At 41.8% G+C, this 24,548-nt stretch overlaps 1 protein-coding gene across 1 annotated transcript in view; it reads left to right on the top strand.

Moving 5' to 3' along the window:
* The first annotated feature begins 8,548 nt into the window (after window positions 1-8,548).
* The window catches only part of LOC115202442 (calcium-binding protein 2-like), a 35,816-nt gene continuing 19,816 nt past the window's right edge, over window positions 8,549-24,548 (top strand). Inside the window, exons 1-2 of the mRNA XM_029766580.1 lie at window positions 8,549-8,810; window positions 11,121-11,303. Of these exons, the coding sequence (XP_029622440.1) occupies window positions 8,748-8,810; window positions 11,121-11,303 (246 nt within the window). The 5' untranslated portion in view covers window positions 8,549-8,747. The remainder of the gene's footprint in view (window positions 8,811-11,120; window positions 11,304-24,548) is intronic.

Below are 24,548 nucleotides of genomic sequence, written 5' to 3' on the forward strand. Positions count from 1 at the left end.
CTTGAAAGCAGTTGTCTATCAATAAAGGAATCAATCAGAATTTGATTATCAATCCCTTTTTACATCAGCAGTTTCACTCTCCAGAGCTGTCTGTTTTCTGTATTTATATTGTGTATGATGCTGTTGACTATGTTGACTGCGTGTCTGTACTCTGTCTGTGCGTTGTCTGTTGCTGGCAGCACCTGGATGTTATCACACCCAGAGAGCAGTAGATACATAAAAGTAGGACCTGTCACATCCCAGACCTCTAGTGTAACAACACTTTCAGTTCAAACAGCTGACCCTTTCATCACATTTCAGCACCATTGGTTTTGATGAATTAAACATATGATCCTCTTTAGCTTCTACCTGTTTCATCCTGCAATTGCTTTCTGCTTAACCTCTAAATGTCTAAGGCATTGGGGGGGGGGGGGGGGGGGCTCTTTCAGGTAATGTAAAATAATGTAAAACATGTTTTGATAAATTATTGAATTTGGCCTTTATTACTAAAGCCTATAGAAACACATTAAATAACACATTCATCATGTCAAAACAGAAGGTTTTAATGTGTCTGTCCTATATCTAGGAGATATAAGAAAGCTCAGGAAATACAGTACCAGCCAAATGTTTGGACACACCTACTCATTCCAGGGTTTTTCTTTATTTGTACTATTTTATACATTGTAGAATAATAGTGAAGACATCAAAACTATGAAATAACACATATGGAATCATGTAGTAACCAAAAAAGTGTTAAACAAATCAAAATATATTTTAATTTGAGATTCTTCAAAGTAGCCACCCTTTGCCTTGATGACAGCTTTAGACATTTGGCAAAGAGTCCGGTTTTTGGGATGTCTTCTAGTCTGATAAACAGCGCTGTAGCTCTGCTATTTTCCACCTCAGATGTGAAAGGCCGGTACAGGATTGAGACGCATTCCAAACCCCTGATATGTGTAGTTAAAACTGACAGATTTTGATGGGTATTTTTGCATTATGTTCAATAGATTCTTCATCAACACTATCGCTTCTCTCTCTCCGCCTCTCTCTCCCTGCCTCTCTCTCTCCGCCTCTCTGTCTCTCTCTGCCTCTCTCTCCGCCTCTCTCTCTCTCTGCCTCTCTCCCTCTCTCTCTCCGCCTCTCTCTCTCTGCCTCTCTGTCTCTCTCTGCCTCTCTCTATCTGCCTCTCTCTCTCCGCCTCTTTCTCTCTGCCTCTCTTTCTCCGCCTCTGTCTCTCTCTGCCTCTCTTTCTCTGCCTCTCTATCTCCGCCTCTATGTCTCTCTCTGCCTCTCTCTCTCTACCTCTCTCTCTGCCTCTCTCTCCGTCTCTCTCTTGCACCCCTCTCGTGCTCTCTTCCTTTCTCTTTCTCTCTACAAGTAGTGCACCATTGAGGGAATAGGGCCATTTAGGACACAGGCAGACAGAGAGTGGAATCTCTAATCCCTGTGGAGGCGAGTCAGGTCAGCACAACACAGAACCATGTTCACTCCACTCTGCTTTCACCCAGCATGGACAGATTATCCTCTCTCTCAATTCAATCTCTCTCTCTCTCTCTCTCTCTCTCTCTCTCAATTCAATTCAATTCAATGGGCTTTATTAGTATCGGAAAAATGTGTTAACATTGCCAAAGCAAGTGAGGTAGATACAGTTTTTCTCAATTGCTAAAACACAATTTCTGAAACCTTGCTCCATTTCCTGAAAACATTAAACACAAAACCTCATCTTCAAGCACTATTTATATAACCTCTGACTCCTCTCGCAAAATGAAACATTCGCCTCAAAACAGTTTTTACCTGTGTTCAAAATCAAACACTGCTCTCAAATCATAAACAAAGTGATCAAAATGATATACACTCTCAAGCAGTCAGTAAACAATACACCGAAAAATAGAAAACACTTTGTTGAAAACATACAATTCTCAGGGAGAAGTACATTTTTAATCTAAAAAAATATTCATATTTTTCCGTCATTGTCTTTTGATGAACGAAAACATGTTCTATCATAGTAGCTCAAAATTGATCAGAAATTACTACTCTGCTTTGCTCTTTGCAATTTTGTTTTTTGTTCTTCCTCCTCCTTGTACCCCTATTTTTACAGTACTGTACCCTGAATCTCACAAACTTGTCCTTTGTCTCTGTGATACTGTAATTCTTGTTCTTTGTTGATATGACCCTGCAACCAGTCAAAATCTATTGAGCAGTCAGTACTGTTAATAAATGGAAAGCACAATGTTCAGGGCCATACAATTTGTCCATTGTACAGTATACAGCCTACAATGCACTGTACTATAGTATACAGCCTACAATGCACTGTACTACAGTATAATACTAAAAGGGACAAAAATCAAAGGAGTAAACATGTGATCAATGTGCTTCTTCTTGTCTTTGGGCTGGGTCAGGCCAGAGCACTTCGTTGACATCACAAGCAATATTGTCCCTCCTGAGGCAACGGGGGAAGAAGCCTCTTGTGTGCCGTATCCAGCCCTGACCTGATTCCTCACCTATATCACCACAGGCTAAATCCATGGCTTGCAGCAGATTTACTCTGGTGTAGGGTTGTCTATCATACACTTTCCATCTCCAAGAGGAGAAAAACTCCTCAATCGGATTCAGGAAAGGCGAGTATGGAGGGAGGTACAAGTTCATAAACTGCCCATTGATGTTAAACTATTCCCTTACCTGAGCAGCTCGGTGGAAACTGACATTGTCCCACACTATCACATAGGTGGGAATGGGATTCTCATTTAGCTCTTGACCCTGCTGCTCTTGAACCTGCTGCTCAAATAAAATATATTTTAGATTGGCAATAAATCTTAGAAGGTGCTGGGTGTTATATGGCCCGAGTGTAGCATGGTGATGTAGAACACCATGGTTGCTGATAGCAGCACAGATTGTGACATTGCCACCTCGTTGACCAGGGACTTCAACAATGGCCCGCTGTCCAATCATGTTTTGGCCTCTCCTTCTCCTCTTTGTTAGATTGAAGCCTGCTTCATCGACAAAGATGAACTCATGGGGTCTGTCCAAGGATTCCAAGTCAAATATTGTCTGTGTAGAAATGCAATATACTGTATGTAGGATTTTGTAAGACATACAGAGACAGTGCTATACTGTAGAGTACAATTAGTCCTACTGTATGCACTTCTGATTCACATACATTGTATGTACTGAAGAGTAATGTCATTCACATAGTATGTGTTAGTACTGTAGACAATCTGGATTACAGTAAATGTTTCTGAATGTACACTTACTTGCACATACTGAGCTCACAGTTCTTTCACCCTTGGTGAGTTGCGCTCAAAAGGTACTCTGTATACTTGTTTCATTCGCATCCTGTTACGATGGAGGACACGGTCAATTGTGGAAATGCTCACACTGTCGATTCCCTGGAAGTGTGTGTTGTCTTGTATCACTCGTTCCTGGATTTCTCTGAGTCGTATTGCATTATCTTGAAGGACCATGCCAACTATAACGGCCTCTTGCTCCCAAGTGAATATAGCTGTCCTTCCACCTGCATGTGGCAGCCTTGTAATTCTACAAAAAGTAGTTGTGCAGTTACAAAACATATTCATGCAGTACAATACATACAGTGATTAACTTTACAAATGTCTATTGAAACAGCTGCATATAGTGTAGTACAGTAAATTTGCAATTACAAAAATACAGTAGTATTTCGTCTCAAATTGGGTTGCACTCTAAGTCCTGCTTCCCTCACTGTCAGTCCATGGACAAGAACATGGTCTATAACTGTTGCTCGAATTTCATCAGATATTTCCACTCTGTCTTCCTCTTCGTCCTCCTCTTCCTCCTCGTCACCCACCTCGCATACGCACTCGTCCTCGTCCTCTCACATTGTTTCTTCTATCCATTCTCAGACTTTCTCCTTCCCACCTTCAACAACCTGTTTGCTCTCTGAACTGGCTTATATTGTGTCGCATCATTTGAAACAGGTTAAATCAATTTTGAGTGGTTGTGTTCAATCAATGACATGTGTTCTCTATTTGTATTTGATTGTTGCCACTTGTGTTTACCAGTATGGATGACATGTGCATTAGAGTGCAGAATGTGTTTTGAGAATGAGAATGTGTTTAGAGTTTTGCTGAAAAGTCTAAGTGAGATCTGCAAATTGTGTTTTACCATGTGAAATGGTTTAAGGTATTGATAACAGACTGCATAATTAGCTAAATGAGTCCAGGCAACTGAGAACTTTGTTCAGCCAATGGGTTTTAGTGTTTTAGCAATTGAGAAAAACTGTAATATACAAAAGTGAAATAAACATACAGAAGTTCCAAAAGAATAAAGACATTACCAATATATATACAGTGTTGTAACAATGTACAGACCTGGACCTGGACCTGCTAGAGCAGTACTCCCAGACCTGGACCTGCTAGAGCAGTACTCCCGGACCTGGACCTGCTAGAGCAGTACTCCCAGACCTGGACCTGCTAGAGCAGTACTCCCAGACCTGGACCTGCTAGAGCAGTACTCCCAGACCTGGACCTGCTAGAGCAGTACTCCCGGACCTGGACCTGCTAGAGCAGTACTCCCAGACCTGGACCTGCTAGAGAAGTACTCCCAGACCTGGACCTGCTGGAGCAGTACTCCCGGACCTGGACCTGCTAGAGCAGTACTCCCAGACCTGGACCTGCTAGAGCAGTACTCCCGGACCTGGACCTGCTAGAGCAGTACTCCCAGACCTGGGCCTGCTAGAGCAGTACTCCCGGACCTGGACCTGCTAGAGCAGTACTCCCAGACCTGGGCCATGGCAGTAAACCCCAAGAATACTAAAATAAAGATTTTCCAGAGAAGATCTAGATCTCAGGGAATTAGACCTAAGTTCTCAATTGGTAAAAAATATATAGAATACTGCACACACTACAATTACTTAGGTTTAAAAATAAGCTCAACTGGACACCTTCATGATGCAGTGAATGAACTGAGAGAGAAAGTACGCAGGGCATTCTACACCATTAAAAACAAATTCAAATTGAAAAACCTATTAAAATTTGGCTAAAATGAATTGAATGTGTCTTTGAACCAATTGCACTTTATGGCAGCGAGGTGTGGGGTCCACTTGCAAAACAAGATTTCACCACATGGGACAAACACCCCATTAAAACCCCACATGCAGAGTTCTGTAAGATTCTCGTACATGTCCAGAGGAAAACTACAAACAATGAATGCAGGGCAGAATTAGGCCAATATCCACTAATAATAAAAACTAAAAAAGAGTTATTCAGTTTTGGAAACGTCTAAAATACAGTGACCCCCTCTCATATCATTACCAAGCCCTGCAATGCCAAGAGCTGAGCAAAGAAAAGAGTCCCCTCATCCAGCTGGTCCTGGGGCTGAGTTCACAAACCTGTTCTACTAACACACTGAAGCCTCAGGACCAGAACATCCAATCAATCAGAATAAACCAAATTATAACACAGTCAAAACAAAACTACATTGCTTATTGGAAACACAAGCACAAGCACAAAGCAAAATGCAGTGCTATCTGGCTCTAAATCGACAGTACACCGTGGCTAACTATTTGGGGGGAAGCAGAGAGCTGTGGGTTGGCAGCGCACTACATTGCTGCCTGCCATAAGTTGAGGGACAGTGTGTGACAGAACAATCAACCTGCACATGTCCTCTATGCTTATTGTTATTGTTATATGTATGGTTATTTTGACCTTTGGATATTGTTGTTACTGTTGTCCTGTTGACAATTTTGATTCTTATTATTCGAATGTTCTAAATATCAAAAGTAAGCTTTGGCAATATGTACATTGTTACATCATGCCAATAAAGCAAATTGAATTGAATTGAGAGATAGAAAAAAGGGTGAGAGAGAGAGATAGAAAAAAGGGTGAGACTGAAAAATAGATATACAGAGAGAGGTAAAGGGAGACAGAAATAGACAAAAGGGAGTGAGAGAGAGACTGAAAAAGACAGGAAGGAAAGTGATATAGAGAGGGAAACGCAGAGAAAGTGAGGAGAGAGAGAGTAAAGGGAGACAGAGAGAGAGAACAGAGGGAGAGGGAAGGAGATATGGATGGATGGATGGATGGAGGGAGAGGTCTGGAGTGCTTTTTAAATAGGAGTTAATGCAGAGGGTTCACTTACTTATAGACAGACAGATGCACATGTGGTATTAAGGCTGAGTCGTGTGTCAGAGATACTGCTTAGATCACACACACACACACACACACACACACACACACACACACACACACACACACACACACACACACACACACACACACAGAGAGAGAGTGACGCACACATGCACATACACACACACACACACACATGCACATACACACACACACACACACACACACACACACACACACACACACACACACACACACACACACACACACACACACACACACACACACACACACACACACACACACACACACACACAGAGAGAGAGAGTGACGTACACATGTACAGTGGGGCAAAAAGGCATTTAGTCAGCCACCAATTGTGCAAGTTCTCCCACTTAAAAAGATGAGAGAGGCCTGTAATTTTCATCATAGGTACACTTCAGCTATGACAGACAAAATGAGAAAAAAAATCCAGAAAATCACATTGTAGGATTTTTTATGAATTTATTTGCAAATTAAGGTGGAAAATAGGTATTTGGTCAATAACAAAAGATTATCTCAATACTTTGTTATATACCCTTTGTTGGCAATGACACAGGTCAAACGTTTTCTGTAAGTCTTCACAAGGTTTTCACACACTGTTGCTGGTATTTTGGCCCATTCCTCCATGCAGATCTCCTCTAGAGCAGCGATGTTTTGGCGCTGTCGCTGGGCAACACAGACTTTCAACTCCCTCCAAAGATGTTCTATGGGGTTGAGATCTGGAGACTGGCTAGGCCACTCCAGGACCTTGAAATGCTTCTTACGAAGCCACTCCTTCATTGCCCGGGCGGTGTGTTTGGGATCATTGTCATGCTGAAAGACCCAGCCACGTTTCATCTTCAATGCCCTTGCTGATGGAAGGAGGTTTTCACTCAAAATCTCACGATACATGGCCCCATTCATTCTTTCATTTACACGGATCAGTCGTCCTGGTCCCTTTGCAGAAAAACAACCCCAAAGCATGATGTTTCCACCCCCATGCTTCACAGTAGGTATGGTGTTCTTTGGATGCAACTCAGCATTCTTTGTCCTCCAAACACGACGAGTTGAGTTTTTACCAAAAAGTTATATTTTAGTTTCATATGACCATATGACATTTCTCCCAATCCTCTTCTGGATCATCCAAATGCTCTCTAGCAAACTTCAGACGGGCCTGGACATGTACTGGCTTAAGCAGGGGGACACGTCTGGCACTGCAGGATTTGAGTCCCTGGTGGCGTAGTGTGTTGCTGATGGTAGGCTTCGTTACTTTAGTCCCAGCTCTCTGCAGGTCATTCACTAGGTCCCCCCGTGTGGTTCTGGGATTTTTGCTCACCGTTCTTGTGATCATTTTGACCCCACGGGGTGAGATCTTGTATGTCTTCCATTTCCTAATAATTGCTCCCACAGTTGATTTCTTCAAACCAAGCTGCTTACCTATTGCAGATTCAGTCTTCCCAGCCTGGTGCAGGTCTACAATTTTGTTTCTGGTGTCCTTTGACAGCTCTTTGGTCTTGGTCATAGTGGAGTTTGGAGTGTGACTGTTTGAGGTTGTGGACAGGTGTCTTTTATACTGATAACAAGTTCAAACAGGTGCCTTTAATGCAGGTAACGAGTGGAGGACAGAGGAGCCTCTTAAAGAAAAGTTACAGGTCTGTGAGAGCCAGAAATCTTGCTTGATTGTAGGTGACCAAATACTTATTTTCCACCATAATTTGCAAATAAATTCATAAAAAATCCTACAATGTGATTTTCTGGATTTCTTTTTCTCATTTTGTCTGTCATAGTTGACGTGTACCTATGATGAAAATTACAGGCCTCTCTCATATTTTTAAGTGGGAGAACTTGCACAATTGGTGGCTGACTAAATACTTTTTTGCCCCACTGTACATACACACACACACACACACACACAAATGCAAACACACACGCATGTTTGATTGATGATTTGGGAATGGCCTGAACCATCTCTAACTCCATCAGTTGGAACATCATTTGAGTGTTTAAATGCTCCAAATGTTAAATACGCAAGTGTATACACATGCGTATATGTGTGTGAGTGTGTGTTGGCACGTGCGTGTGTGACTGTCTGTGTGTGCGAGCATTGTGTGGATTGACAAACAAACCCAAAAAAATCTGCAAAATAACAATACACAGGAGTATGGAAATGTAAGAGGATTGGGGACAAATCGAGAGCGACAGAAAGCACCGCTGCAACACAGAAAATAAGGGATTAATAGTGACATGTCACAGAGAGAGAGAGAGAGAGAGAGAGAGAGAGAGGGAGGGAGGGAGGGAGGGAGGGAGTAGGGGGGAGAGAGAGAATAGGGGAGAGAGAGAGAGAGTAGGGGAGAGAGAGAGAGAGAGAGAGAGTAGGGGAGAGAGAGGAGAGAGAGAAAGGAGGGAGGGAGGGACAGGTGACAGAGATGTGAGAGATGCTCCACAGATGATCAACAGTGGCAGATGTACAGGGAGAGATATAGACGGAGTGAATAGAAGAACGAGAGAGTGACAGAGACTCTCAGATGAGACAGAAAGACAGAGTGAACAAACGAACTCGAGTGAGAGTGGCAGAACGAGTCAGAGAAACACTATATGAGTGATAGAGGAAGTTAGCCTGATATTTGTCTTCATTTGTCTAGAAGGATGAGTGAAGCCGGAAGCATCTTAAACCTGGAAGACATCCCTGAAGGAAGGTTGGAGAAAAAGGTAAGAGTGTGTGTGTGTGTGTGTGGTGTGTGTGTGTGTGTGTGTGTGTGTGTGTGTGTGTGTGTGTGTGTGTGTGTGTGTGTCATTTATGAGGTAAAGTCATTTAGACACTCCAATCATATCCATCTCCCGCAAAACAAAGCTCAACGCCTTATTTGAAATGCCAAGCCAATGATTCCATTTAAATGGTCATCTCTGTTAGGGTCATATACTGTCATGGAACATTTCCCATAATGCATTCCGTAATCCTTGTTAGACACTGAATTGTTCTGTGTTTGTGTTTAAAGCTAGAATCTTCATCTGAAACAATAACAAAGTGTATTCCCCACCCCTGTTGGGATGGGATGGGTCTGGAAAAATGTAACCACTCTCAAATTCATAGACAGAGCCATGGATGCAGGGGACTGACAATTCATAACATAATAATTACAGATTTAACCATGTTTTGAGGCTGTTTGTTTACATTTACATTGTTGAAAAACAGAGTAAACAAGCTTACTTTGGGTTCTGATGGGGTACGACAGTTGAACTGAGCTCATGAGGCATTTCTAAGTCATATTCTTCAACAATCACTTGATATAAAGTATATCATTACTTCATACATCCCAAAATGTACGTAGAAATTCTATCTTTAAGATTAAGAAATATGCACGATCCTGTTTTAATGCATGAAATAACTTAGCAACTTCTAGTACAGTAGTATAGTGTCCTATTGTGAGTCTTCTAGTACAGTAGTATAGTGTCCTATTGTGAGTCTTCTAGTACAGTAGTATAGTGCCCTATTGTGTGTCTTCTAGTACAGTAGTATAGTGCCCTATTGTGTGTCTTCTAGTACAGTAGTATAGTGTCCTATTGTGAGTCTTCTAGTACAGTAGTATAGTGTCCTATTGTGAGTCTTCTAGTACAGTAGTATAGTGCCCTATTGTGTGTCTTCTAGTACAGTAGTATAGTGTCCTATTGTGAGTCTTCTAGTACAGTAGTATAGTGTCCTATTGTGAGTCTTCTAGTACAGTAGTATAGTGTCCTATTGTGAGTCTTCTAGTACAGTAGTATAGTGCCCTATTGTGTCTTCTAGTACAGTAGTATAGTGTCCTATTGTGAGTCTTCTAGTACAGTAGTATAGTGTCCTATTGTGAGTCTTCTAGTACAGTAGTATAGTGCCCTATTGTGAGTCTTCTAGTACAGTAGTATAGTGCCCTATTGTGAGTCTTCTAGTACAGTAGTATAGTGCCCTATTGTGTCTTCTAGTACAGTAGTATAGTGTCCTATTGTGAGTCTTCTAGTACAGTAGTATAGTGTCCTATTGTGAGTCTTCTAGTACAGTAGTATAGTGTCCTATTGTGAGTCTTCTAGTACAGTAGTATAGTGCCCTATTGTGAGTCTTCTAGTACAGTAGTATAGTGCCCTATTGTGTCTTCTAGTACAGTAGTATAGTGTCCTATTGTGAGTCTTCTAGTACAGTAGTATAGTGTCCTATTGTGAGTCTTCTAGTACAGTAGTACAGTGTCCTATTGTGAGTCTTCTAGTACAGTAGTATAGTGCCCTATTGAGAGTCTTCTAGTACAGTAGTATAGTGCCCTATTGTGTCTTCTAGTACAGTAGTATAGTGTCCTATTGTGAGTCTTCTAGTACAGTAGTATAGTGCCCTATTGTGAGTCTTCTAGTACAGTAGTATAGTGCCCTATTGTGAGTCTTCTAGTACAGTAGTATAGTGCCCTATTGTGTCTTCTAGTACAGTAGTATAGTGTCCTATTGTGAGTCTTCTAGTACAGTAGTATAGTGTCCTATTGTGAGTCTTCTAGTACAGTAGTATAGTGTCCTATTGTGAGTCTTCTAGTACAGTAGTATAGTGTCTTATTGTGAGTCTTCTAGTACAGTAGTATAGTGCCCTATTGTGTCTTCTAGTACAGTAGTATAGTGTCCTATTGTGTGTCTTCTAGTACAGTAGTATAGTGTCCTATTGTGAGTCTTCTAGTACAGTAGTATAGTGTCCTATTGTGAGGCTTCTAGTACAGTATTATAGTGCCCTATTGTGTCTTCTAGTACAGTAGTATAGTGCCCTATTGTGAGTCTTCTAGTACAGTAGTATAGTGCCCTATTGTGTCTTCTAGTACAGTAGTATAGTGCCCTATTTTGTCTTCTAGTACAGTAGTATAGTGCCCTATTGTGATTCGTCTAGTACAGTAGTATAGTGTCCTATTGTGATTCTTCACTCACACCTACTACATAACTGGAGGCTATATACTTTACTGTATCAGAACATCAGTTAACTCTGTTTGGGTAATTTCTGTCTCTGTCTGTCTCTGTCAGGGCTCCATCAAGAAGAAGATAGAGAAGTTAAGGAGATGGAGCTCCTGCAGCATAAAGAGGCCTTCTAAGAAGACTAAGACCAGAAGCCTGTCCACCGCTACAGAGGCACCAGAGGAGACCTGGGGGCTCAAGACCCCCGAGAGGAGGAGGCTCAAACCCATCATCGCCTCCGTCTTCGGACAGGTAAAATACTGGGACAGGTGGAGTGACTCAACTGTTGGAGTCTTTACCTAGTCCTTACCTGTGGGAGTTCTTACCTGAGGAAGTCCTTACCTGGGGGAGTCCTTACCTACAGACGGCCTTACCTGGGGGAGTCCTTACCTGGGGGAGTCTTTACCTGGGGGAGTCCTTACTTGGGGGAGTCCTTACCGACGACCTTACCTGGGGGAGTTCCTACCTGGGGGAGTCCTGACCTGGGGGAGTCTTTACCCGGGGGAGTCTTTACCTGGGGGAGTCCTTACTTGGGGGAGTCCTTACCTACAGACGTCCTTACCTGGGGGAGTTCTTACCTGGGGGAGTCCTTACCTGGGGGAGTCTTTACCTGGGCGAGTCCTTACTTGGGCGAGTCTTTACCTGGGGGAGTCCTTACTTGGGGGAGTCCTTATCTACAGACGTCCTTACCTGGGGGAGTTCTTACCTGGGGGAGTCCTTACCTGGGGGAGTCTTTACCTGGGGGATTCCTTACCTATGGAAGTCCTTACCTGGGAGAGTCCTTACCTAGGGGAGTCCTTACCTAGGGGAGTCCTTACCTAGGGGAGTCCTTACCTAGGGGAGTCTTTACCTGGGGTAGTCCTTACCTGGGAGAGTCCTTACCTAGGGGAGTCCTTACCTGGGGGAGTCCTTACCTACAGACATCCTTACCTGACAAAGTCCTTACCTGGGGGAGTCCTTACCTACAGACGTCCTTACCTGCGAGAGTCCTTACTTGGGGGAGTTCATATCTGGGGGAGTCTTTACCTGGGGGAGTCCTTACCTGGGGGAGTCTTTACCTGGGGGAGTCCTTACCTGGGGGAGTCCTTCCCTACAGACATCCTTACCTGAGGAAGTCCTTACGTGGGGGAGTCCTTACCTGGGGGAATCCTTACCTGGGGGAGTCCTTACCTGGGGGAGTCCTTACCTGGGGGAGTCTTTATCTGGGGGAATCCGTACCTGGGGGAGTCTACCTGAGGGAGTGCTAGCCTGGCAGTGTACTTGTCAAGGCATTTACTTGTAGGTCACTTGACTTGTGAGAGTCCATATACTTCTGGGACATCTTAACTGTTGGTCTGTCTCTGTACCTTTGGGTCTCTTTACCTGTGACTTCTTTCATTCTGGTTTCATGTGGTCGTATAGAAAAGTAGTTGAAGCATTCTGTTGTGATAAAATTAAATGAAAGAAGACACTCACACACAAATAACAATTGTTTAGTCTGTCCAAACACTTTTCCTGGGTATAGTTCCCAGATGTGGAGTACCTTCACCAAGACCAGAGACAGAGAACAAAAGAACGAGAGCTACACAGAGAGAGAAAGACACAGAATCTAAGAGAGAAAGATAATGAAAGAAAGAGTGTGTGAGAGAGAGAGAGAGAAAGAGAGAGAGAGAGGAGAGGGAGAGAGAGAGAGAGAGAAGAGAGAGAGAAAGAGAGAGAGGAGAGGGAGAGAGAGAGAGAGAGAAGAAAGAGAGAGAAAGAGAGAGAGAGAGAGAGAGAGAGAGAGGTAAAGGGTGACAGATATAAAAAAATGGAGTGAGAGAGAGAATGAATAGAGAGGGAGGAGAGCGATATAGAGATGGGGAAATAAAGAGAAAGAGAAGAGACAGAATGAATGTCAGTGTCACTGACCCATTGTTCCCTGGGCCCAGTTTTTCTGCAGGATTAAATGCGTTGAAAAATTATGAATAGAACAGGCATCCCCATTGAAGTCAATGATATGACCGTTCTATTAATTCTATTTCTAATCATTTAATCCTATCAGTGACCTCTTGTTCTCAGGGCATAATGAGTCGGACAAAAGTAATCACCCCAGAGTTGGGATGCTGCTAAATCAGACCTAATCAAATGCTCTCCGCACCCAACTGCCAGATTGGGAAAAAGCTGCCTCAATAAAAATTCTGATTATGACACCAGGGTTGACTTTACGTAAGGAAGTGTAGTTATCTTATGTAAGCACTGTTCTTAGGGTTTATAGACAGAGGAAGCAAAATAGCGTTTATAGAGAAAGTAGTATAGTGTTTGTAGAGGAAGAAGTATAGTGTTTATAGAGGAAGAAGTATAGTGTTTATAGAGGAAGAAGTATAGTGTTTATAGACAGAGGGAGCTGTATAGTGTTTAACGAGCAAGCAGTATAGTGTTAATAGAGGAAGAAGTATAGTATTTATAGAGGAAGAAGTATAGTGTTTATAGAGGAAGAAGTATAGTATTTATAGAGGAAGAAGTATAGTGTTTATAGACAGAGGACGCAGTATAGTGTTAATAGACAGAGGAAGAAGTTTAGTGTTTATAGAGAAAGCAGTATAGTGTTAATAGAGGAAGAAGTATAGTGTTTATAGAGGAAGAAGTATAGTATTTATAGAGGAAGAAGTATAGTGTTTATAGAGGAAGAAGTATAGTATTTATAGAGGAAGAAGTATAGTGTTTATAGAGGAAGAAGTATAGTGTTTATAGACAGAGGGAGTTGTATAGTGTTTAAAGAGCAAGCAGTATAGTGTTAGAGGAAGCAGAATAGTGTTTATAAAGAAACCAGTTTAGCGTTCATAGAGGAAGCAGTATAGTGTTTATAGACAAAGGAAGCACTACAGTGTTTATAGACAGAGGAAGCAGTATAGAATTTATAGAGGAAGCAGTATAGTGTTTATAAAGAAAGCAGTATGGTGTTTATAGACAGAGGAAGCAGTATGGTGTTTATAGAGGAAGAAGTATAGTGTTTATAGACAGAGGAAGATGTATTGTGTAGTGTTTATAGAGAACGTGTTTTACTGTTTGTAGACAGAGCAAGCAGTATAGTGTTTATATAGGAGGAGTATAGTGTTTATAGAGGAAGCAAAATAGTGTTTTTATAGGAAGCAGTATAGTGTTTATAGAGAAAGTAGTAGTGTTTATAGAGAAAGTAGTATAGTGTTTATAGAGAAAGTAGTATAGTGTTTATAGACAGAGGAAGCAGCATAGTGTTTATATAGGAGGAGTATAGTGTTTATAGACAGAGGAAGCAGCATAGTGTTTATATAGGAGGAGTATAGTGTTTTTAGAGGAAGCAGTAAGCCGTTTACAGAGAAAGCAGTATAGTGTTTATAGAGAAAGCGATATAGTGTTTATAGAGAAAGCAGTACAGTGTTTATAGAGGAAGCAGTATAGTGTTTATAGAGAAAACAGTAGTGTTTATAGATAGAGAAAGCAGTGTAGTGTTTATAGACAGTGAAAGCAGTATAGTGTTTGCAGACAGAGGAAGCAGTATAGTGTTTATAGAGAAGCAGTATAGTGTTTATAGACAGAGAAAGCAGTGGGGTGTTTATAGAGGAAGCAGTATAGTGTTTATAGAGGAATCAGTATAGTGTTTATAGACACAGGAAGCAGTATAGTGTTTATAGAGGAAGCAGTATAGTGTTAATAGACAGAGGAAGCAGTGTAGGGTTTATAGAGGAAGCAGTGTAGGGTTTATAGAGGAAGCAGTATAGTATTTATAGATAGAGGAAGCAGTATAGTGTTTATAGACAGAAAAAGCAGCATAGTGTTTATATAGGAGGAGTATAGTGTTTTTAGAGGAAGCAGTAAGCCGTTTACAGAGAAAGCAGTATAGTGTTTATAGAGAAAGCGATATAGTGTTTATAGAGAAAGCAGTACAGTGTTTATAGAGGAAGCAGTATAGTGTTTATAGAGAAAACAGTAGTGTTTATAGATAGAGAAAGCAGTGTAGTGTTTATAGACAGTGAAAGCAGTATAGTGTTTGCAGACAGAGGAAGCAGTATAGTGTTTATAGAGAAGCAGTATAGTGTTTATAGACAGAGAAAGCAGTGGGGTGTTTATAGAGGAAGCAGTATAGTGTTTATAGAGGAATCAGTATAGTGTTTATAGACACAGGAAGCAGTATAGTGTTTATAGAGGAAGCAGTATAGTGTTAATAGACAGAGGAAGCAGTGTAGGGTTTATAGAGGAAGCAGTGTAGGGTTTATAGAGGAAGCAGTATAGTATTTATAGATAGAGGAAGCAGTATAGTGTTTATAGACAGAAAAAGCAGTATAGTGTTTATAGACAGAGAAAGCAGTATAGTGTTTATAGACAGAGGAAGCAGTATAGTGTTTATAGAGGAAGCAGTATAGTGTTTGTAGAGAAACCAGTACAGTGATTACAGAGGAAGCAGCATACTGTTTATAGATAGAGAACCCAGGATAGTGTTTATAGAGGAAGCTGTATAGTGTTTATAGACAGAGGAAGCAGTATAGTGTTTATAGAGGAATCAGTATAGTGTTTATAGACAGAGGAAGCAGTATAGTGTTTATAGACAGAGGAAGCAGTAGGGTGTTTATAGACAGAGGAAGCAGTTTAGTGTTTATAGACAGAGTAAGCAGTATAGTGTTTATTGAGAAAGCAGTATAGTGTTTATAGAGGAAGCAGTATAGTGTTTATAGAGGACACAGTATTGTGTTTATAGAGGAAGCAGTATAGTGTTTGTAGACAGAGGAAGCAGTATAGTGTTTATAGACAGAGAAAGCAGTATAGTGTTTATAGAGGAAGCAGTATAGTGTTTATAGAGAAAGCAGTATAGTGTTTATAGAGGAAGCAGTACAGCATTTATAGACAGAGGAAGCAGTATGGTGTTCATTGATAGAGAACGCCGTATAGTGTTTATAGACAGAGGAAGCAGCATAGTGTCTATAGAGGAAGCAGTATAGTGTTTATAGAGGAAGCAGTATAGTGTTTATAGACAGAGAAAGCAGTATAGTGTTTATAGATAGAGAACACAGTATAGTGTTTATAGATAGAGAACACAGTATAGTGTTTATATACAGAGGCAGCAGTATAGTGTTTATAGACAGAGGACGCAGTATAGTGTTTATAGACAGAGGAAGCAGTATAGTGTTTATAGAGAACGCAGTATAGTGTTTATAGAGGAAGCAGTATATTGTTTATAGAGGAAGCAGTACAGTGTTTATAGAGGAGGCAGTATATTGTTTATAGACAGAGAAAGCAGTATAGTGTTTATAGAGGAAGCAGTATAGTGTTTATAGAGGAAGCAGTATAGTGTTTATAGAGGAAGCAGTATATTGTTTATAGACACAGAAAGCAGTATAGTGTTTATAGAGGAAGCAGTATGGTGTTAATAGACAGAGGAAGCAGTATAGTGTTTATAGAGGAAGCAGTATAGTATTTATAGATAGAGAACACAGTATAGTGTTTATAGACAGAGAAAGCAGTATAGTGTTTATAGACAGAGGAAGCAGTATAGTGTTTATAGAGGAAGCAGTATAGTGTTTGTAGAGAAACCAGTACAGTGTTTACAGAGGAAGCAGCATACTGTTTATAGATAGAGAACCCAGGATAGTGTTTATAGAGGAAGCTGTATAGTGTTTATAGACAGAGGAAGCAGTATAGTGTTTATTGAGAAAGCAGCAGAGCAGCATAGACAGTAGGATTGATTATTCTTTCTGTTTAAATCGCTGTTCATCAGCCATTCATGTTAACACACCGTACACTGAGAAACAACAGATTACATGGTGCTGGAGGAAATAAACCGTAATCCTTTGACCATGAAAAAAAGCTTAGAATGAAACACAATGTCAATGTTCACTAAAGGAAGTAAGGAAGAAACCAGGATATAGTATGATGCTCTTCAGCTCTTTATGTTCAAACTCCAGTTAGGAGTCCTCTGATCTGATATAGAATGAATGAAGATGAATGGACAGACACCTGAAGTAGACGGAACAGAAGATGAGATGAATGCGAGACACTCGGAGAGAGAGAGGAGAGAGAGAGAGAAAAAGATGGAGGGAGAGAGGAGAGAGAGAGAAAGAAAGAAATAGAGAGAGGACAGCGAAAGAGAAAGAGAGAAAGGGTGAGAGAGAGAGGAGAGAGAGAAAAAGAGGGAGGGAGAGAGAAAAACAAAGAGAGAGAAAGAGAGAGAACGAGAGAAAGGGGGAGAGAGAGCGAGAGAGAGAGAGAGAGGGGAGAGAGAGAGGGAGAGATAGAGAGCGAGAGAGAGGGAGAGATAGAGAGCGAGAGAGAGAGTGGGAGAATAGTCATGTTCTTTATCTAGCATGTCCACAGATGTTCTACTGACTCATTTGACTCCAACTACAACACCATGATCAATATGTTACTACATTTACATGACAACATAAGACTACCCATATATCATCAGGAGTCATGTAGAGAATAGACAGGGTTCTCACTGAGTCACTGTAGTTATTTAACACTTCCAGATCTAATAGGGTGACACACAAGTTAACAGAGAGAGAGAGAGATGGACAGTTGTCATTCAGAGAGAGAGAGAGAGTTGGACAGTTGTCATTCAGAGAGAGAGAGAGAGAGAGAGAGAAATGGACAGTTGTCATTCAGAGAGAGAGAGAGATGGACAGTTGTCATTCAGAGAGAGAGAGAGATGGACAGTTGTCATTCAGAGAGAGAGAGAGAGAGAGAGAGAGAAATGGACAGTTGTCATTCAGAGAGAGAGAGAGACGGACAGTTGTCATTCAGAGAGAGAGAGAGAGATGGACAGTTGTCATTCAGAGAGAGAGAGAGAGAGAAATGGACAGTTGTCATTCAGAGAGAGAGAGAGAGAGAGAGAGAGAGAGATGGACAGTTGTCATTCAGAGAGAGAGAGATGGACAGTTGTCATTCAGAGAGAGAGAGAGAGATGGACAGTTGTCATTCAGAGAGAGAGAGAGAGATGGACAGTTGTCATTCGAGAAGAGAGAGAGAGGAGAGAGAAGAGGAGAGAAATGGGACAGTTGGTCATTCAGAGAGAGAGAGAGGAGAGAGAGATGGACAGTGTCCATTCAGGAGACGAGAGAGAGATGGACAGTTGTCTATTCAGAAGAGAGAGAGGATGAGAGGAGAGAGAGAGAGAAAAATGGACAGGTTGTCATTCAGAGAGGAGAGAGATGGACAGTTGTCATTCAGAGAGAGAGATGCGAGAGATCCAGGACATTGTTCATTCAGAGGAGAGAGAGAGAGAGTAGAGAGAGATAGGAGAGTAGAGAGATAAATGGACAGTAAGTTGTTCATTCACGAGAGATGAGAGAGAGAGAGAGAGAGAGAGAGAGAGAGAGAGAGAGAGAGATGGACAGTTGTCATTCAGAGAGAGAGAGAGAGAGTTGGACAGTTGTCATTCAGAGAGAGAGAGAGAGATGGACAGTTGTCATTCAGAGAGAGAGAGAGAGATGGACAGTTGTCATTCAGAGAGAGAGAGAGAGAGAGAGAAATGGACAGTTGTCATTCAGAAAGAGAGAGAGAGTTGGACAGTTATCATTCAGAGAGAGAGAGAGAGATGGACAGTTGTCATTCAGAGAGAGAGAGAGAGAGTTGGACAGTTGTCATTCGGAGAGAGAGAGAGAGAGAGATGGACAGTTGTCATTCAGAGAGAGAGAGAGATGGACAGTTGTCATTCAGAGAGAGAGAGATGGACAGTTGTCATTCAGAGAGAGAGAGAGATGGACAGTTGTCATTGAGAGAGAGAGAGAGAGATGGGCAGTTGTCATTCAGAGAGAGAGAGAGAGATGGACAGTTGTTATTCAGAGAGAGAGAGAGAGAGTTGGACAGTTGTCATTCATAGAGAGAGAGAGAGATGGACAGTTGTCATTCAGAGAGAGAGAGAGAGAGAGATGGACAGTTGTCATTGATACTATGACTCCTGAGACTTCTCCTGAATGGATACAATGCTAGGGGCCTGCCAGCAATACGGACAATCAGACTGAATGGTACCATTGAATGTGTGTTGTTATGGTAACAGTCATGGGTCCAGATTAGTGTTTTAGTGAGGGATAGGAGAGTGTCTCAAATGGCACCCTATTCCCTACATAGTGCATTACTTTGAAGGAGATCAAATTGGGCTCTGGTCAAAAGTAGTGCACTGTGTAGGGTATAGGGTGCCATTTGGGACGTAGATGGGTCAGTATAGATTTTCAGCAACAAAAAAAACATTTCAAAACATGATTTCAGAAAAGGGTGATTTCTATCTTTCATTCTTTCATTCTGCCTGTTGCTCTGCAAGTCATTGATCTCCATGGCAACAGAGATATTGACAGAAGGACAAAAACAGGAAAAATGGACAGAAAAGCTTTACATTGACATTTTAGTCATTTAGTATACGCTCTTATCCATATAGACTTAAAGGAGCAATTAGGGTTAAGTGCCTTGCTCATGGGCACATCAGCTGATTTTCCACCTAGTCGGCTCTGGGATTCAAACACTCTCAACCGCTAGGCTACCTGCTGCCCTGGGGTGAGGGAAAGGTGAGAAAGGGAGGATAGATTGATTGGGAAACATTGAGAAGGATGGAGGGAGGGTTATGGTGGTGAAATTAAACCACTCAGAGGATAAAATGATCCCTTTACAGACAGATTCACTCTCAGCTGAGACTAGGAGACGGTTAAAGACTAGTCTTAGGACCTAGCATAGGAAAAACTACAGGAAATAGTTAAATATAACACTTAGGAAAAACTACAGGAAATAGTTCAAAATAACACTTAGGAAAAACTACAGGAAAAGTAACATTAAGGAAGGAGATGGTTAAAATCATTAATAAGAGTGGATTGACACACTTGTCTGTTTAAGCTAGAGATATCTAACACGATGGGGTTCTCTGTAAGACCCGGGACGGGACTCGTCTGAAGGTGACCTGAAGGTAACCCAGTACCGGTTCAGATAATGAATGGAAGTAACACAAAAAAGGAGATAAATATGTGTCCAAAAAAGAAATATATACAGTATTTCCTGAGCTTTCTTCTGTCTCATAGATACTAGACAGACACTTCAAAACCTTCTGATTTATTTTTGCACTGTTTGTTTTGCCTTTTTATGAACGTGTTAATGAATTTGTTTCTCTGGGCTATAGTAGTAAAGGCCAAATTCCATAGCTGTGGGAAGTAAGGCTGCTGAAGGTGCTGTAAAAATAAGATAAATCATATATATATATATATATATAGACAGACAGTGCAAACAAGCTGAGCTGATCTGACATGGTCGTTTGACAGCTGTCATACAGAATATAAGTGTTTATCTCTCTCTATTTCTCTATCCCTCCCTCCCTCCCTCTCTCTCTCTGTCTTTCTATCCCTCTGTTTCTCTCTGGTCTCTCTCTCCTATCATGTCCATCCCTCTGTTTCTCTCGGGTCTCTCTCTCCTTCTGTCATCGTGGCCCTATTGTAATCCATTCCAATCATTCTAGAACATACCAGACAACCCAAATCTCAAATACTGTAGATGAAGGAAACACAATCACACTACACACTACACACTGCAGGTCTACAGGTCTACAGAGAATTATGGAGAAAGTGGGAGTATCAATGGGAAATATGGAACAATCCAGTGAGAGAGAGAGAGAGAGAGAGGGGGAGAGAGAGAAATAGAGTGAGAGAGAGAGACAGAGTGAGAGAGAGAGAAATAGAGAGAGAAATAGAGTGAGAGAGAGAGACAGAGAGTGAGAGAGAGAGAAATAGAGAGAGAAATAGAGAGAGCGAGTGAGACGGAGATAGAAGAGAATAGAAGAGAGAGAAAGACAGGAAGAGGGGCCAAATTGTTAAAAAGTAACATAGACTAGATCAGGGTTACGTAACCCTGTACCAGGAGTATCACAGGAGCTGCAGGGTTTTGTTCCAACTGGGCACCACACCTGACCAACTGAGCTATTTGATCAATTCAGTGATTGCCTAAATTCAACACAAATAAATACATAACCTAGACATGTACAATATTAAGAAAACACATCACTGTTGTGCTACAGCTTCCATCCACAATGGACATCTTTCACATCATCTACATGTAAATAGATAGATAAACACATGGGAGGGATATTTACATTTTAGTCATTTAGCAGACGCTCTTATCCAGAGCGACTTAGAGTAGTGAATGCATATATTTCATACATTTATTTTAAATTTTTTGTATTTTTTTGTACTGGCCCCCGTGGGAATCAAACCCACAACCCTGGTGTTGCACACACCATGCTCTACCAGCTGAGCCACAGGGAATCACAAAGCAGTGGATTAAAGGGGTGATAACAGAAGGCCTGTGAGTGTTAGTAATAAAGAGGTAAGACAACTTGAGGGGAGGCGTTCTAGCAACAAGGGGTGGAGTTAGGGTAGATAGCCCATCTAGTCTGTTACACTCCAAGGACCAGGTACTGCCAAATATAGTAACCATAGGGTATATGAGTTATTATGTGAGGGCTTATGTACCAAAGCCTTTAAGATGTTATAACTGCCAGAGGTTTAGGCATGTGGCAACAGCCTGTAAAGAGGAAAAGAGATGTGCCAGGTGTGGAGGGGAGCATGAGTATGGGAAATGGTGTAAAACTGATATCCCAGTGTGTTAATAGTGTATGCATTAAACCTGCCCACAGTGTACAAAGCTATACATGCATGTACCTACACATGCAAGAGCAAACACAATATATATATATATATATATTGTGTTTCGATGGTGTTATCTTCTGTGATGACAATCTAAAACCTGTCAACTTCCATATGAACCAGCAATGACATGCTGCTGCTGCTGTTGGCCTCAATTATTATACTATTTGTGTGAGTGTTTGATTCACTGTTCATTCTGAGATATCTGATGCCTGGATATGTGTACTAGAGAGAGAGGAGAGGAGGAGAGGAGGAGAGGAGGAGGAGAGAGAAGAGAGGTAGGAGAGGAGAGAAAGGAGAGGAGGAGAGAGAGGAGAGGAAAATGGGGAGGAGAGGAGAGGAGAGGTAGGAGTGGAGGAAAGAAGAGATGAGAGGAGGAGAGAGAGGAAAGGAAGGAGATGAGGAGAGAGAGGAGAGGTAGAAGAGAGACAAGAGGAGGAGAGAGACAAGAGGAGGAGAGAGAGGAAAGGAATGACAGAGGGGAAAGTAAGGAGAGGAGGAGAGGAGAAGAGGAGGAGAGGAGAAGAGGAGGAGAGGAGAAGAGGAGAAAGAGGAGAGTAGGAGACAGAGGAAAGGAAGGAGAGGAGGAGAGAGGAGAGAGTGGAGAGAGAAGAGAGGAGGAGAGAGGAAATGAAGGAGAGGAGGAGAGAGAGGAGAGGTAGGAGAGAGAGGAGAGAAGGAGAGAGGGGAGAGAGGAGAGGTAGGAGAGAGAGGAGAGAAGGAGGGAGGGGAGAGAGGAGAGAAGGAGAGAGGGGAGAGAGGAGAGGAGGAGAGAGAGGAGAGGAGGAGAGAGGGGAGAGGAGGAAAGATCAGGGAGATGTATCTTGCTGTGGAAAATATACAAATGTGTCTTTTGATGGAAAACCCATGAGACAGATGAACTAGTGTGAGTGTGAAGTGTGAGTCAGTAGGACTAGACAGATGATGACTAAATGTTACAACAGATGACACACACACACACACCCACACACCAAACACAGCAGACTATTGCATTTAACTTGATTAAAGTTCCGCTCAACCTTCAAGAGGCTCAGAGGAAAGGGTCAGGAAGCAGTCACACACGGAGACAGACGCAGGCTCACACACGTAAGAACACACACACACATAGTTACGCAAGCTCTCTGTCTCTCTCTCACATGCACGCACGCACGCACGCACACACACACACACACACACACACACACCAGGGTCAGGATGGCGTGGTGGGAAATCCTTTCTTCTGAACACCGTCATAAAGTTGTTGACTCTGTGATATGAGATTATTATTAAAATGTGTTTCTACCCTCTCTCCCGTCATCCTACTATGTCTAAGCCTGCGTCCCAAACTGGCACCCTATTCCCTACATAGTGGACGACAATTGGGCCCTGGTTAAAAGTAGTGCACTATATAGGGAATAGGGGTGCCTTTTGGGATACATACTAAGACATCTGGTGTGTTTAATGCCGTTGAAAAGAGGAGACAATCACATTTCCTCAGCTGTTTGATCCAGGGTTACGTGTTGTTACTTGACTGTAGGCTTATTCCTCAGCTGTGAATACAACATGAAATTACACCGAGGAGTCCGAGGACTATGATTTTACATGTGAAGTTCTCTGCTGTTTGATGAATGTGGACTTTCTTTCGCTGTTCTGTACGGCGCCCTTCAGTTATTGGACATTGTCATTCAGGGGTCGTTCCAAGAAGAGTACCTTTTGCATCGTTTTGATATTTTAAGTAGAAATGATGCACCAATATTGAATTGTAAAATCTTGTTACATTAAATGAAGTGCCCTTTAATATAGACCACATGGAGAATTCAATACATCAGATTTTCTTTTACGAATACAGACTTGCTCCGTGCACCCTCTGTGACCTCTAGGAAAATTTTAACCCACCTAACCCCGACATTTCTCTGCGTTTTCAGCATCATTGTAAAGCCCTATTTATTTGTTGCTTTGAGAAAGTAATTTCTGAATATTATTATTTATTTGATCTGATAAGTAATTAATTTACATCTGTCTCTCATTTAAAATCAACACTGTTACGTGAACTGAACTCTCCTTTTAATATGGTGAAACTATTCTCTTTCTTTTCAAAAGAAACGAGAAACCATCGTGTAAAAGCAGGTGAGCTGGTTCTACTCTTCCTGGTCATTTTCTGCTGTTTTGTTTTGTCGAGCGTCGGTGTTTGTTTTGTAAGCTTCCATTCCTCCTGTCACAAGGAGATTTACGGCAGATGAAATCGTCAACCCTGTTACGGTCAACCCTGTTATTTTATTTGACACTTACTATAGTCATTTTTTTACCCCCTTGAGATGGAAAACATGTTTTTTATGGAGTTGAACATGTGCTCTTTACAGTGGTGGCTGCTGTGGGGAGGACGGCTCATAATAAAGGCAGGAAACCATTTGTTTGATGTTGTTGATACCTTTACACTTATTCCGCTCCAGCCATTACCACGTGATCGTCCTCCCCAATTAACGTGCCACCAGCCTCCCGTGGCTCTTTATGACAGAATGTTACAATTAAATCTGATCAAAAGTATTTTTGGGACCAAAAAGCTACAATTCTCAAAAGGTACTGAACTGGTGCAACCATCCTCATAATACGAAAAAAGTACAATCTTTATTTCAGGTAGGCTATCCTAAGAATGGATCAACCGGAGGAAGACGTATATAAATTGCTCAACAGCATTCACTATGATCTGACAGCGCTGGCCTGGTTGGAACCCACGCCGGAAAACTCAGTGGTCCTCAACCGGAGTCAGCCAGTGACCATTGATCTTCTGATTGTGTTAGACTCCCACCTACTGGGGATTCTCTAAAATGACTGCTTCTAGTGGTCTAGATTGAGTACTGCAGCCTCTCATGCAAAACTGGGCTTGGTGCTGTAGTTAGTGTTAGGACGT

The sequence above is a fragment of the Salmo trutta genome, chromosome 11 (assembly GCF_901001165.1).
Source record: "Salmo trutta chromosome 11, fSalTru1.1, whole genome shotgun sequence".
In the NCBI taxonomy this organism is placed as follows: Eukaryota; Metazoa; Chordata; class Actinopteri; order Salmoniformes; family Salmonidae; genus Salmo; species Salmo trutta.